The following is a 16,148-nucleotide window of genomic DNA, read 5'->3' as shown; positions in this document are numbered from 1 at the left end:
GAAAGAGCTCATTTTTTAATCTTTGGAGCTGCATGGCCCCATATATAATAAGATGAGGGTAGAGAGAAGGGAAGAAAATGCAAATGACCACATTCCTTTGACTCTCTGCAGAGTGGCTTTTTCAAACCATCTCAAACTGCAGATTTCACATCCACCAACACATACACTTGCAGAAGAAAGTATCTCAGTGTAAATTGTTTCAAAATTACATTCCTTCAGTCAGCTTCCAATTAAGGCTCTAACTACCCACAGAACACTGTGTGACTTTGGAAATTTCATGTGATGTGACTTCTGTGTCTCACTTTTCAACGTGGCCTGAAATTGCAGTACATGAAGTAATCAGCAAATGATCTGGGTTTGGATTTAGTTTTTGAGCAAATCATAATGACAATTAGAACAAGTCCTGAAAGTTGGCTGGGGCTAGCTGACTAACATTCAGTAGAGGAAAATGTACATAATTTCAAACCTCATTGAATTTCTCAGAGTCTGAAACCAAAGGGGTGAATGTGATGACAGAGAGAAGAAATATTATACTGGTGTTAATGCCATCAACTCAGCAGCATCAGAGCTGATTGTAAATCTCAGAACAGCAACCTTTTGAACTACAGTAAAATCTGATTTGCTCTCAGAAAGTCAAACCCTATGAAGAACTTAAAACGCCTCTCTGGGTTCATCTGTACTACGTATGAGAGCCTAAGCTTGTACCCACCTGAACTTGGAATGACTTAGCAGTCTGACATTTATCATTAGGGACATTGGTAGAAATTACATGGCTGTAGATGAGTCCAGCAAAGCTCTGCACTTCAAAAAGTTAGGCTGTTTAATGGCCATGTAGGAATGTAAATTTTTCAGATACGCTTTCAAAATCTAGACAGCTTCAGGTAATTATGCTGGAACCTTTTGTCTTATTAATCAACATTGGAGGGTTAAACAAAGTAGAGTCCCTGCAAATTGTCTCACAGACATCAGTATATAACAATAATATTGGCAGTTCTGGTATTCAGAAGTTAATATTGAGATTCCAGTTATTTTTGAGTAGGTTTTTTCATCCCATTTTTGGGTTTAATGCCAAGATTGCTCATTGTCTGCATCTTTCAGTTTTGCTGAGAGTTTCCAAATAAGAGCTGAAATGTATTTGAGGAAATAGGGCTTTAAGTAAAACTTTGATGATCACAAACCAATATAATAATATAGAATAAATGAATTCCAGCTTCTCATTTACTCATAAGTGAAATTATTTTACTGAGTAAAATTATCACACTCAGATGCAAAAATCCATCTAAGAAACCCCCAAAACCTAATAACATGTAAATAGCCCCTAAATCTAAGCGTGAAATACTAGATCTGTGATTTCAGTATGGAGAGCCATCAGGAGACAGTTTCAAGATTAGAAATAGCAATCATTCTGTGAAATTAGCAAGATGAACCTTCAAAATTAACAACTAGGTAGTGAGTCTTCACATAACCTGTATTTAGGCTAAGGATCCTAACATAAGATGTTAAGGATGATAAAAGTTTTCTTCACTCAAGGAAGCATCAGAAAAAATCTCAGAAATGGCCCCTGGAAGCTGCTAAATATGTGATTACCATGAGCCAGGAAATGCTTCAGTCACAAGAAGCTGGAGGTTGGGTGTGTACATGGGGAAAGTCCCACAAGAACTAGTCTCTTTTTTATATTCTGCTCTGTCATTCACTTTTTGGAGACTCCTGGAGATAAGAAACTCAATTAGATGGGTCATTGATCCACTGTGGTTGCTCTTCTGCCCTGAAACTGAAAGCCTGGATATCTGCAACTCTATCTATGGCAAGAGACAGAGGGACAAAACATCTCCCTAGTAGGGAGACATTGAAAACTGAGTGTCTTCTGCTGACAGGAGGGTGCTGAAGGAGTTTTTGAATACCTTGAATCTGGTGATTGCAAGTTATTATTCATCAAATCCTGGAATTCTAGATGTTTGGGTTTTTTTTTCTTTGAAAGAAGAACATTTTAAAACATATTAAAGAAAACACTTTTCTACACTTTTCTTTCTTGAAGGATGGTAAACTTGTACAATTTGTTGCTCCAGGAGATTGTAAAGGCCAATATCAGCGGCAGCTTCAAGAAGGCTGCGAACTCAGTAACAAGACTTTCTTCACATTCTAAATGGAATGTGCAAAGGTGCTCTGATATCCTACCACAAAAAATTGTGGGTGGTAGGCAACACTGATGGCAAAGTGGCAAAATGCATGTTCCACAAATGTTTTCTCTTGTCACCAGGTGCAGCAAATGGATCTGACCTAGCAGGGAGTCCTTGCTCAGTAAACAAAACATGGATTTTGCTGAATGAAACCATGTTGTGGAAAACTTGCCTGAGAGGTGTTCAAACTCTTGCAGGCTTTTTGTAAACAGATTGTATTGATGGTGTGGTCACTTAGCAAAAGGCTAAGCCTGGATGGGAAATAGAGCTTGTAATTTCTGCAGAACCACCAGCAATGTTAATTTCAATGGTGTTACCAAAGAGCTGTAGGAATAATGTTATCATCTCTTGAAAAAGTCAATTTATTACTCTGTTTACCACTGCTTGTTTTACTGCATTTAAGAAATTCTATGTCTCTTTGACATCATAGTTAATAGATCATGCAAACTTTTAAAGATATCTTTAATTTCTTTGATATTTAGACAAAAATACAACATGGACCAGATCTAAATGCTGTAATTAGTAGATCCCAGAACTAAATGCTGTAATTTCAGTTATATTGTTCTAAACCATTAAAATGAAAGGAATAGAAGAGGAATCAGAATTCTGTCATTGAGAGAATTCTAAAATGCTTTTTTCTGTGCAATACAATTGTAATAGCTCCCCTGAAACACGAGGTAGTCCCTTCAGCTGTCACTGGAATAATTCTATTTCAGATATATGTTAGCAGAACAGAGAACTACTACTAATATTAGAGATTAGTGTTAGTCATAAGAGGAAGAGCTTTCTGGGAAAGATGAGAAAACATTAAAAAGCAGCTTTATTGATTGAATTAATTTCCTTAGAGGGTCTGATTCTGGTTCAGAGAATGAACACTGAAACCCTCCCTACATTCTCTCCTCAGAGACTGGATGTGTATTCTTTCCAGGAGACCATGCAATCAACCTCTGACAGGGGCTGAACACCATTTTTAATGGCTGGTTATTCCATTCTCATGTACCATTTTGCTTTTCAGGATCACGAAACATTTATTTCACTGATGCATCAGAACATGCATCAGATGAGCAGTCCTGAGATGTGGCTTTGACAAAAAGCATATGGAAAAATTCAGAGTGCCAGAATTCCTCTGCCAGAATGACTTTGAATATGTTGTATATGTTTTTGTGTTTTTTTTTTTAATTTGTAAATTAGATTGATCACTATTAAGAAAAATCTTATGTTTTCATTACTTCTGTATTCCTGAGGTATGTTCCCTAAGCCATATAGATAAATTACAGTGAAACTAGTTTTACTGAGCACAAATATCTATAATATGTGTTCTTGGTGTATGTTATGAAAGTTAGTCAATTGAACTGCTTGAAGATGTAAGGTAATGTGAATGGTGTAACCCTGAATTTTGACTTCAGCCAGAATAGTTTTCTTCAGTGAGGCTGAAGAAATCTGAGTCACTGAGACAAAGTCTCAGTCAGAAATGTTGTCCATATCCAATTACTTGATACTTTGTGTAAGCATAATGTGTTTAATGAACTGTAAGAAAGACCTGGGGGTAAAGTCAAGCACATAGGAAACCGTTGGGCATCTTAGAGGCCACAGGCTAAAATAAAGTTCCTTCCTGTACACCTGGTTAGGCTCATGTTAGGTGAATTTGTTATGCTTATTCTGTTGCCAGATATTTTTGTGGTGCATGTATTCAGCATATTTTTCCATTGAGTGAAATCTGATGATTTTGTTAAAATGACATTGCTATGTTGCAGCTTAATCAGAGCTGTTAAGGGCTTCAAGAAGAGCTTTCTTCTTGCAAAAGAGCTTCACTTCTCTAAGGTCAGCCTGAGGTAATTAGCATGGGGCAGACACTCGTCCTACTGATATCACCACATTTAGTGAGCTGGTGTACAGACCCTCTACAGGCTTCAGAGAATTCCTTCCCCAACCACATGACAGCTCTTTGAACCTGTTTGAACCCATGAATTGGTAACTTCTGCTGACCAAGATTTGTGCTCTTCTCTGGAGAAGCCTGTTCTTTCACCCCTTGCCTGCAGGTGTGCAATGAGGGAGCAGTACTCTGCTGCTTTGCAGTAGAGAGGCCATCCATCCCAAAATTTCCAAGCTGCCTGCAGATAACTTTGTTGCTGAATAGTTTATAATCACAAAAAATCCCCTTCATTTTGCATCGTGCTCACTCTGGTGTAGGTTCTTCTTGGTGATGCCTGAGTCCCCATAGGAAAGCTCTCACAAGAGAGTTTGTTTTTTAGCCACAAGAGGCTGGTTTTGTGCACCAATTGACCTTGATGAGGGACAGGGAGAGATAAAGGTGATTGTGCTTCCAAGGCTGTCAATCAGAGATTTAACACACTCATACTCATTTTGTGTTGCTGTTGACATCTTTAATTCACCAGGACTTAAAGGCAAGATAGTTCTATTTCATGCTTGTTTGCTGATACCAGAGTCTTGGGAACATTAGCACTTATGGGTCTGAAGCATTAAATTGCTGAAGTTCTAGATGGTTTAAAACTCCAATATCACTTAGCTTTATTAGCTTTTGTGTTCCCAGGAACAAACATCATCTATGCAGAATGTTACCTCTTTAATCAACTTTTACTTGCATACTCAGCAGCTCTACAATGGATTTTGAAACATAATACCATCATTGGCATAATTTCAGTATTATATTTTCTCAGAGGTTTTCTGCTTTAAATCAATTTTGGAAGTAAACAAAGCACAAGACTTTCCCGCAGTAGCAAGCACACATCTCCTTTTTCTAGCTAGGCTTTTTCCTCTAGGTATTTCTGTTCTTACTGATACAAGATGTTAATGCCCTCTTTACCTACATTTCTTATGTTTTCCCTATAAACAGTTGCAAGAAGATCCATGACATTTTAACTAAATACTTCTTGGAGAGAGTATATGTTTAAAATTCAAGTTTAAAGAAATCAGATGCTTTCTTTCATACCATATCTTTTATTTTTAAGAACCTGGAATTAGTAGCAAAAGTTCAAAGCTGTTTATTGTTGTCTACTTCTTTTTATGCTATTTAAGCCAGAGCTACATGTATGAAGAGAAACTTTGCAGTCAAATTTCCGAATTCCCTATCTAGATTTTAGAAAGTTTATTTTAGATATCTATATGAGATATTATTTGCTATGTAGAATTTCTTAGCCCTTCAGAAGTTCTAAAAGAGAAAATAAAGTGCTTAGTACTGTTCTATTGGTAGGGACCTAAAAAGGGGTTATGGGGATCCACACAATCCTGTTAATAAAATACTAACTTCTTTTTACCAAGTGTCCCTGCTTGTCTCAATTCATATTGAATTCCTTTGTATTCAGGCCTTGAAAATTTCTGATCTGCACCTTCCTTTGGCAATAGGAGGCAAAACTACAAAATCCACAAGGTTTTCTGAGAAAGCCCAGATTTAGGTAGGAATTCAACATTGGAGGTTGACTTACAAAGCATGTCATGAGCATGCCACTGAGACCTCAGGAATTAGAGATTCTGAGGGAAAGCAATACTCACTTACCATGTTCATCCAGTAGTATGTTGTCAGGTTTGATGTCCCTGGAAAATAAGGAAAGGAAAACATTAGATTTTGTACCCAAAGGAAATCTGCAATTTTAAAGTGTTCCCCATTTGGGCACAAGGACTAAGTCACTTAAATCATTACAAACCAAATGAAAACCACATAATACATAAAGACAAATGATTTTTATCTACTGCTGCCAGGAGAAAAAATGCATACTAAAGAGGCTCTCTGGGTTTCCATTTATTGTAGTTTTGTTTTCATATGGTTAGCATTGACATGGGTCTGGTTTTCAAGACTGTGTGCTTTATTCTTTATAGCAGCAGTAAAATGAGAAGGCAGACTTGCATCTAGAAGGTGCCTGATTGCTTCAGGGACTCCACATTTGACAGAAATCATTTAATTGGAAGCATAGGTGGTTTACCCTGTGTGCCAGACCCTGCTAATCTGCCGTGCATGGTCACTCACACACAGCAGAGCCCTGTGATCTGTCTTGTGCTAATTGAGTATGTCCAGCAGCTCTGCTGTCACTCCCAGATCCCCACTTGGCTGTCTGTGACCAAGTACCATGCTGGGGAAAGGAGCAAGGATAAGGGAAGGTGGGATAAGGGAAAATGGAGATTATGACAGGCTGAAGCATCAGCTCAACTCTGTCATTCTTGGCACAAGAGAACGATATTGCCCTAGAGAGTTGCACTTTCAGGATTATTTTCTGTTGACCCAAGTTCATGGTGCTGAGAGAAGGGATGGAAACAACTTTTCCCCACCACTGTCAGGCATTCCCTTACTCTTTCTTGGCCCAGAATTACTGCCATTGGTGTGGAGCTGCTCAGGGAAAATTCATATCTTGGCTTTGCTGACCAGAATGGCCCTGGTAAGGCTGGGTGAGCCTGATGGGGCAGTGCTGGGTGGCACTGCCTTGTCACTGGCACTTGGGGTGAGCCTGATGGGGCAGTGCTGGGTGGCACTGCCTTGTCACTGGCAGCCTGCACTTCATGCAGGTTTGAAACTCCTTGGTCTCAGTGAGGATTGCCAGAGTGGCAGAGCAGCAGCTGCGAAACTTGAGCAACAGTTTTGGCCCTTGGGCTGAACTTTCCACTTACCTCAAAAAATAAGGAACCATAAATAGGAAAAGAAGCTCCTGGATGTCTGCAAATGAACTGCAAACACTCCTACCTCTGTAATCTCTTTTAGATAAGAGATGGCTTGATTATTCCAATTTAAACATTTCCTAGGAAAGTTTTTTCCCAACGTGCCCATAAATGGAATACTCAAAAAAGTGAAGTGTTGCAAAAGGAAAATGTGTTACACCAGAATGTTTGAAGTAGAGAAGGCCTTCTAAAGTAAACATTATACAGGAATAAGATAGCAAAAGCAATTATAATATATTTATTGCTTGCATGATATGAACTCAGTCATCACCTAACTTTCACATCTTTACTGACAGAAGAAGGAAACCTACACTTTCCTTAGCATTCTGGATTCCACATTTTCTAGCTTTTACAGACATTCTTATGAAATTATGAAGTATTCTAAAATTATTTTTATAATTTGTGTAGTGGAAGCTGAGGAAACACAATATGAACAAAAAATTAGTTTGAATAATTCTCTGCACATTTGGAAATAATGTAGAATGCATATATATATATATCTATGTAAGGAACCAGGATCTCATTATGAAGAACTATCTGTCATGGAAATTTAAAGTTATACCAATATTTCAGTGTGAAATACTGGCTACCTATAATTGTCTGATTCAGCAGCAATTCTAGTTATTTGTACAATAAAAGGAAATCTGTCCTAGAGCCTGTTTCACCCAAAATCTTCCAGACTCTGAGTTCTCTTTCCTTTCCCCTGTAATCACTTAGCATATCATTTACCACACTATAATCTTTCCTTCCCTGGTTTCATATGGGTGAAGTTGTGAGAAAAACTGTAGGGATAAATATATTTGTTTATATTATGAAACATGTTTGTGTTTTGTTTAAAATTGGAATTTTGTATTTTGTTGAATTTGGTTAAATTAGCATAGGAGATCCTATGCAATTGTAAATGTAATGTTATGTCTAATCTCTCAAGTGATGAAGGAGTTTTTGAAATAGCTACTGCTCGGATGGTTTCTATATTTTCCAGTGGCAATTTTGTCTGTAGTTTCTGATAACAGTTTTGTGGTAAGAGTTGGAATTGTGATTTCCTGTTGAATACTCTTTGTGGTTGATTCATGACTTGAAAATACAGCAATAACTTTCCATGGAAGTAAGTAAGTAATAGTTTTGACAGCTGAATTAAATATTTTAAACTTTGCCTTCCCAAATTTTAACAAGTACAAACTGACTCTGCACCTCTCATGTGGGTAAAAAGATTGGGGTAATACACATGTACATTTGGGTCTTTTTGTGGCTTCCTGAAATCAGTGATACATTCAACAGCACTCCAAACTCTCTTCCTCAGTTTAAGAAAACAAAGAATTAGAATTGTACAGTCATTGGCACCAAGAACAAAACCGATCAAAAGGAGAAATTCATCTTTATGAGCTACTGCCATGTGTATGACAATACAGCACCCAGGGATTGCTCATTACAAGACAGTGCCTTTTTTATCTTTTTTTTAAAAGAAGATCAGTTCAAACAATTTGAATATCTGCTATGGTATTTCATCATTAAACAGTCTATACATTTTTACAGCCACCAGAAAAGACATTGACAAATCCACTTGACAACTGTATGTATCATCAAATATATTCTTCATTCAGTTGGTGTCTGTAATGTTCAGAAAGTTGAGTGGTAAAATTAGATCCATGCTTATCCTTCCATGACTAATTCAGGCAGTGGCTGATACTTGATACAGATGTGCACAAACCATGAAGCCTTTCCCACCTAAGGGATGTTCCCCACTGTTGCCTTTGCTCATTTTGCTCAGGGGCAGGATGTAGCTGGGGGCAGGCACCACAGAGCGTATGGCCTTGCACACAGCAGCACAACCCCTCAGTCCCTGAGGCAACGTGGTGGACTCACAGCCCTGCCTCAGACCTCAAACAGGATATTTTAAACTGCTCTTACAGCAAGTGAAAGTTGTGGGCTATTTTAAGCCAGAAGGTAAACAGGTTTATTAAGTCAGACACTGCTGCTCTGGGGTCACACGCCCTGAGATGCACGCGGTGCGCGGATTCACGAGGCGGGTGAGAAGGACAAGCACAGGGTGAGGACACACACAGAGTGTCACCCTGCACACAGAGCGTCACCTCGACACAGGAGTGTCACCGTGCACACACAGTGTCACCCTGCACACAGAGCGTCACCTCGACACAGGAGTGTCACCCTGGACACAGAGTGTGCCCTCCAGCAGCTCTCTGCTGGGTGATTGGCCCCAGTTTGCAGCGAGCACTAAAAGCTCTGCTCTCCAGAGGCAGCTTGTTGAGAGCTCTAAGGATTGCAGAGGAGCAGGGACACTGCTCTGTCCTTGCACTGAGCACTGCTAGCCAGGAGCAGGGCACTGAAAGTTCAAAGGGGTCCAGGGGAAGACTTGGCAGGCCCAGGTGCATCACAAGTTACTGGATGTACTCAGAACTGAGGGCTTTTGGAGTCTGTTATATTTAGTTTCCTTAGATAAATACTCTAATTAAATTCACTAAACCAGTGTTTTAGTGAATTTAAAAGAGAAATCCTCTTTAGTTAAGCAGTTTAAATTCAAACATACTGTGTAAGTGAAATTTTGGTTTGATTCGCTTCATACCACAACAATTACACATCAATTTTTCTGAAAAAAATTTCCCATTAGCAAGATGTTTAAAGAGCAGGGTGTGAAATGCAGCACCTTAACTTCAGGGTTTTCCTGTTACACATATCCCTAGTTAAGAGAATTAATAGAATTAATTGAAACATTAATTTAATAATCCAAGTACTTTAAACCAGCTCATAGAAGAAATTTAAGGACTTTTGCAAGGATCACATTCACCATGGTTTGGGTTCAGACATGGTCTGGCTTCTCTCTCAGCATTCATCAAGCAATGACCAGAGAACTATGGAAGCATCCTTGACACTGATCTCAGAAATCTCACAACTCTCACAAAATTGTGATCTCACAACTTTGTCAGTCTGTACCAGTACTACTCCAGCTGTTTTTGTACGCAGAAATACCAGAGCCACATAGGAATGAGAGTAGAGAAACCTTCAAAGTCTTTTGCTCAGTGACAGGACAATGCATAACAAACATAAAAACTGGCTCAAGAAACTCAAAGGTGCAAACAACTGAGAAAAAAAATTAACCCCCCCCCCCCCAATTTAATTGCCATTTTTGGTATTGCCTGTGAAACCATTTCCAGATTTCTTCAATTGGCTTAGCTACAAATATCAAAATAAAACTGCCTGAAGGATGTAAGTTAAGTTAGAAGATGCTGCTATAATTTCCAAGCAGGAAAGAATGATTAATAATCCCCTTGTATCTTTTATAATATCTAGGCTCTGTGTGCATCCTATGTCCTTGAAGATTTTTCTCTCTGCATGGAGTAAAACCATGCATGTGGCTCAACTCTTGTTCACTGCACCTGCCAGTCAGAGTATCCTCCCTGGAAAGGCTCACAATGGTTATAAAGGACTTGGGTTCAAGAATCTGCAGTCTTAATTACCTTTTCCACCAGTTTCCTTCTGATGTTATGAAGTAGAAGTGGGTTTCTAAGTCAAGAGGTAGAGAAGTCATGTAGACTTCATCCTTGTTGGTTTTCAAGACCTGACTGGATAAATCCCAAATAACCTGTTCCGATCTGAAGGCTGACCCTGCTTTGGGAAAATCATTATGCTGGAGGTGTCTGGAGGTCCCTTCCACCCTGAATTAGTCTGAGTCTATGAAAAATAATGGATCTATGAAAAATAATGTATCCAAATTCAAAGACTGTCTTACTTCCCCTCCTTTTACTGCTAGGAAGTTCATGAAAGATTGAAGAAAGCAGTGAGAAAACTGCATATGTGGAATTTAGTGAGTCTTTGATATAGTCCATAGCAGCTGGCAGCTAGTGAGAGCTTTCAGCTCTTAAATTCTATCATGGGGCTTGAATGCTCATGAAGAAAATGGTAGGAATAAATAGCCTATCTTCATCCTGAAATGAGGTTAAAATTGAAATGCCCTGCAGTTCAGCACTGGAGAGGTGTAACACAGTATTTATTAGCTATGTAAGTGGTAAAAGAATGAGGATTATATCACCTGAAGAGGATTCTGAGAAATCTCAGTAGGAATGACTAAATCTAGATGACTGTATTGCTAGAGTCAGATAAAATGACAGGAATTTTAGATATATATATACATCCAAAGGAAAATCTGAATTGCTCGCCTGAATTAATGACCATAAATAACCTTCCATAAGTCACACTTTTGTGTTCCTTATTAGATTAAATAATTATAGTAAAAAACCTGAAAAATATTGATGATGCCACTTGCTCTAAAGCTTGAAACAATCTCAAAAAAAGTTTCATGTGATATGATCAATCAGGACTTCGTAACTTTTTGTCTCTGTTTTTACTGACTGGACTTGAAATATCCATCTACAAAAGAAAGGAGTATCTCTGATGAATTCAACCATTATTTGCCCATTTTTCTCACAAAAAAATGGATGGTCGGTTCATTGGCTACAACTTCACTTTGAAAACAACTAACTTTAAGCAAGTTACAGAAAATTATTTTAAAAAGGTGCTATGCAGTAATTTTAAATAACATCGGTCATTCTGGTTATACAATTTCTTAGGATCTGTAAGAGAACAGTCCAAGGTGAAAAGGTCTGAGGCTAAAAAAAATTCCTTGTGAATAAAGAACAAATAGATTAGGTTGCTTACTTAGCAGCAGAGACCTGTAAGATGTGATGAGACAAATAATAGTGGTCAAAAACACTTCTCTATTTGCTTTTTGGAACATGAATGTGGATTCATATTCTATAAAACCAAAGTAAGCTAAACAAACAGCATTTTATTTTTACAACAGAGAATTAAATTCAAGTTGATTACTACAAGACATAATTTCATAAAAGTTCTTCTGAGGCTTAAGCAAAGATTTAGCCATTGATGTGAATAACAGAACTACCAGCTAGAGTTACTCCAGCTAAGATTAATCTAATTGATTAAGGAAAGCACTTCTACAGCAAATACAGACACTGTCTACCTCCTCTTCCAGGGCACTGATGATGCCTAGAGCCCATGGAAAACAAAACTCCATGGGTCACAAGACATGTTTGTCTCAGTCTGGGTGTAGTAATCCAAAATTCACGTGTGAATCACTGAAAATTCATTGGCTGACAGTGAAGGCAATCCATGTCCTTGCAGAATGCTAAGGGTTTATTTTCTCAAAGATAGTTTCAACACATCACACAGAAATCAAATTAGATGGATTTTGCATTCTCATAAGGATGCAAAAGAAGGATTAGGATTCAGACAAAGGATAAGGATGCAGACAAAGGCCCTTGAGGTCAGTGGAAGGATTACATTGACTTCAGTCAACATTGTTTCCACTCTAATCAAGATTTTCTAGTACACTTTTGTCTTTAGTGCTAACAACCCAACTGCTGTGTAGGATAAACCATAAAATATTGAGATAAAGGTTTTTTCTTAATCATGCAGTTTGTGTCTAATGATAATATTTTTTTCCTTACATAGAAATAGGCATTAAGATTAATACTAGGTGCATAGCAGCACTCAACAGCCATAAAAAGGGGAATGAGTTGGGAAATATAAGCTTCAGCTATGGATTATTTGAGTTCACATGAGACATCACTGGATCAGAGCAATGACATGAATCATATAATGCATGATAAAGGGTTTTCTCCTGGTTATGGAAAGAAATGTAAACAAATTCTGATTTTCACAGAGAAGCACCTTATTTCCTTCCTATTTTTTTATCACACTCACAAATAATACCAATATCCAAGGTATGCAGCTCGTAAAAGAAGTGACTGCATAGATATTGAGGTTTTCTTTAGCTGAATTTATTGACACTTTGGATAAAGGAAAAATCAATATATATTAGCTACTGTACACCCAGAGATTAATTTTTCCAAACATGTTTTGCTTCTGTGAGGGTGGCCCAGAATTGAGGTATCTTCCAGAGCTGAACTGTGCAGGGCACCTACCAGGAGGACTTGCTCAAGAAAAAGCCTTAATGAAGTGTGATGAATCTTTTCTTCCCTTTGTCAACACCTCATCACTCATTTATCTTTTTATTTTTCTGTCCTGACCAACATTGTTCCTAGTTTCCAGAACTGCTCAATGGTTTTAAAAAAGATCATAGTAAGAATCTCAGAGTTCTTTACTGTTGTTTGCAATTAGAGGAATGGGAATGAAAGACTTTGACATCTCCAGGCCTCTGATTGCCTGTTCACATACCACTCACTTAGATTTCAGCAGTAATTGCTGCCACTTACTGTCCTTTCATAAAAAGATCTTCAGAGCCTTCTGTTCCTGCTCAAATTAATGTTGTGACAGTATATGACCCTGTGCATCACTGTAATTTTGAAATTTAAACAACTCAATAAAACTGGAAATAAGCTGAGAAGAGGATGTATTAGATTATTCTTCTTTTCTCTGCAATTTCCCCTCCTAGTCTTTAATGAAGAAACAAAAAATCCATAACTACTTCCAAGTACTGGTCTGGTAGCAAGCATTTACATGTTTCTAATCAAATTCCCACCATCCATTCCATTATCACATTTTGGAGTCTTTTCCTTCTGTGAGACAACCTGTGTGGCAAGACCATTGTCTAGCCTGTAGGAAACATCTAACTGCTGTAATAATTTTCACAAGTGAAAAAGCTCTCACCCATGACTGGAGGCCCCACCTCTCCCCAACTACATTTAAAGAATATCTGAACACCTGGCTCAAGGCTTGGGATTGTAGTGCCAGTTATATAGAAACAAGTTACTGTGATGCTGAGTTGTGTGGTGCCTTTCTACTCTAGCACTATTTTTTACCAGATGTCCATGACAATGCTGGATTTACTTAACGCTTGTTCTAGCCAATTTTATATAGCTCTGAAAATAAAACTGTCAAAGAAGATATCAAAACATGTTTATTTACAAATGCCTTAACTGGAACAAGCTTGTTATTTTCCAATTTTATCCCCATGTGGAAATATACAAATATGAAAACATCTTCAATTCTTTCCTTGTAGCAATAGGTGGCAGTAATGATATCTATATTTGTCTGGATGGCCAGTGGGCTTTGGAAACACTGTATTTGTTAGTTTTAGCTTGGATAAATAGTTGTAGTATATGTTGTTATCCTAGGTTGAAGAAAATTACCTTTTTACAATAAAGGAATACTATAGCTAACCTTTAAATTTCTGGGTACATATAGCCAGATAGTAGTCTTCTTTGGCTATGTTCAACTTCTGAATTTGCACAGATGTCAAATTAAAATAAAAATATTAAACACAGATTATTTCATTATATTGTTCTTATTGAATAACCCAAAATTGCTTTACCACTGAGGTAATTATATAATGCAGTAGCAAGAAAAATAGGCAAAGATCCTTAAATGTTATAAAAGCTAGAAAGATTTGCCCAAAGGAGTCTGTGAATTTGTACTTTGTCTCCTGTGTGCTGATATCTCAGCAAATGGGATTGGAAAGTACCACTGCAGCCTTATAAACTGAGCTTTTCTATAACAAAGCCCAGGCTTATATCATCCAGGCTTTGTCTTCCTGACACAATGGTTCTTTTTCAACTAAACATTTGTAAGCACAAGCAACTTGCAGGCAATCTAATGCTTAGTTTTCATTTTGCCTGAAGGACTTAAAGTAATGGCAAATGTTACACTTCCTTTGCTGGAACTGTTTTCTGGAGTTAATGTTACACAGGTACAGGTCTTGGAATTCCACGCAGTGGTGGAGGGAACCTGGGACAGCTGTCAACACTGATGATGCCAAACATCACTGCATTGCAAATAAAAAGCTTCTTCAGCCAAATACTTCTTCAGATCACATGGAGGAGTCATGCAAAATCACCACAGGGCAGTAATTTTTGATAATCTCACAGCTGATTACTCTAATATCTTCTGTGTTGTAGAGTCAAGTATTACTGAGACCTTCTGTGTGTACATGTCCAAGGGTCAAACCACTCAGAGTGAATCAGCTTTTGAGAGCAGGTGACACCTCTGATAACCATGGGAAGGGCACGACTCATTAGGCATTAACTGGAGCGTGGCACTTGGAGGGAATTATCTGGTGCAGCAGGAAAGTGTATGCATTGCAATGATGATGCTTTCTTCCATGGCCCTGTGCAGAGAGCTTTTGACTAGAAATAGGGGAGAATGTACTTGGTGTGTACTCTGCCAGCAATTGCAAGACTATCAGTCTCCTACCAGTAGAAGGCATAGGCTCTCTTCCAATTTTCACAGGCAGAAATCCATGTGAGAAACTAAATGAGAGAAGAAATTGATGACATTTGCCCTCTGCCTAAATACAAATCAGGAGAACATTGTCACTGATAAGCACATTTTGCTTCGTCTGTTGTAAAAAGCCAGCATCGTAATTGTGGTGTTTTGTAATGACTGAAATTCTTATAGCTGCTCCTTTGTTTTTCTCTGCATGAAATATGGAATAGATCCATTCAGATGTATTGCATCCCTAAGAGTATGCTCAGCTCATCAGGCAAATTCAAAAAGAATATATACAAAATTCCAAGCACACAGGTGTGCTTGTCAGCCATTGTTCTTAAGTGCGTAATTACTGTACAATATCCCTAATATTTACCTTAAGCCCTCTACCAACTTCTATACCTAGAAGTTCATGGGTGACCTACTAGAACAACAGTACCCACAATAATATTATCACATTATTTAACAGCTGTTTCCTTCATCCACACCATAGCAACCAATTCCAGTCAACATGGCTGGCAACTAAAGTGTGGCTCAGCACGGTGCTCTTCATGTGCAGGGCAAGCAAAGAAACAGCAGCTTCTGAAGGTTCCAGGCTTTCACCAAGTGCCTGGGCTCAATGCAGCAGTGAAACTTCCCAATAAGTGCATTTTCTGCTGGTCTGAGTTCCAGCAGCAGTGCAGCAGGGAGAAGGGCTGCAGACCAGCAATCAGGAAACAGCCACGTGAGGCTGCGTGGTTCACTCTGATGTGAAGCCCCAAATCACCCTCACCACTGACAGCATCTCCTGCTGGCTGTGCCTATGGCATGGGTATAAGTATTTGGACCTTTATTCCTCAAACTGACCACCTGGCATCCCATAATATACACAACCAGAACATATCACCAACAGGATATTGAATGTTTTCCACAGAAAAGTGAACTTTGATGTCCTGCATATGCTTCCCCATCTGGGTTATTTTATGGATTTAGTGTATGCAGTTTATTGCAGTAGACTAGGAAGGGAGGTGCAGTCTATTCTAAAAAAGAAAAGTATATTTCATAAATGATTAAAAAACTGACCTGCTACTACCTGGAACATCAGTAGCATGTCCCACGACACTTTTC

General features: G+C 38.4%; 1 protein-coding gene across 1 annotated transcript in view; it reads right to left on the bottom strand.

Annotated features, from left to right (window-relative positions):
- STK32B (serine/threonine kinase 32B) overlaps positions 1–16,148 on the bottom strand; it is a 134,677-nt gene that overhangs the window by 47,089 nt on the left and 71,440 nt on the right. Inside the window, exon 4 of the mRNA XM_014309942.2 lies at positions 5,692–5,729. Within this exon, the coding sequence (XP_014165417.1) occupies positions 5,692–5,729 (38 nt within the window). The remainder of the gene's footprint in view (positions 1–5,691; positions 5,730–16,148) is intronic.

This window comes from Geospiza fortis, unplaced genomic scaffold (assembly GCF_000277835.1).
Source record: "Geospiza fortis unplaced genomic scaffold, GeoFor_1.0 scaffold666, whole genome shotgun sequence".
Classification (NCBI taxonomy): Eukaryota; Metazoa; Chordata; class Aves; order Passeriformes; family Thraupidae; genus Geospiza; species Geospiza fortis.
The sequence above is the reverse complement of the archived record's forward strand: the minus strand, read 5'-3'. Positions and strand labels throughout refer to the sequence as shown.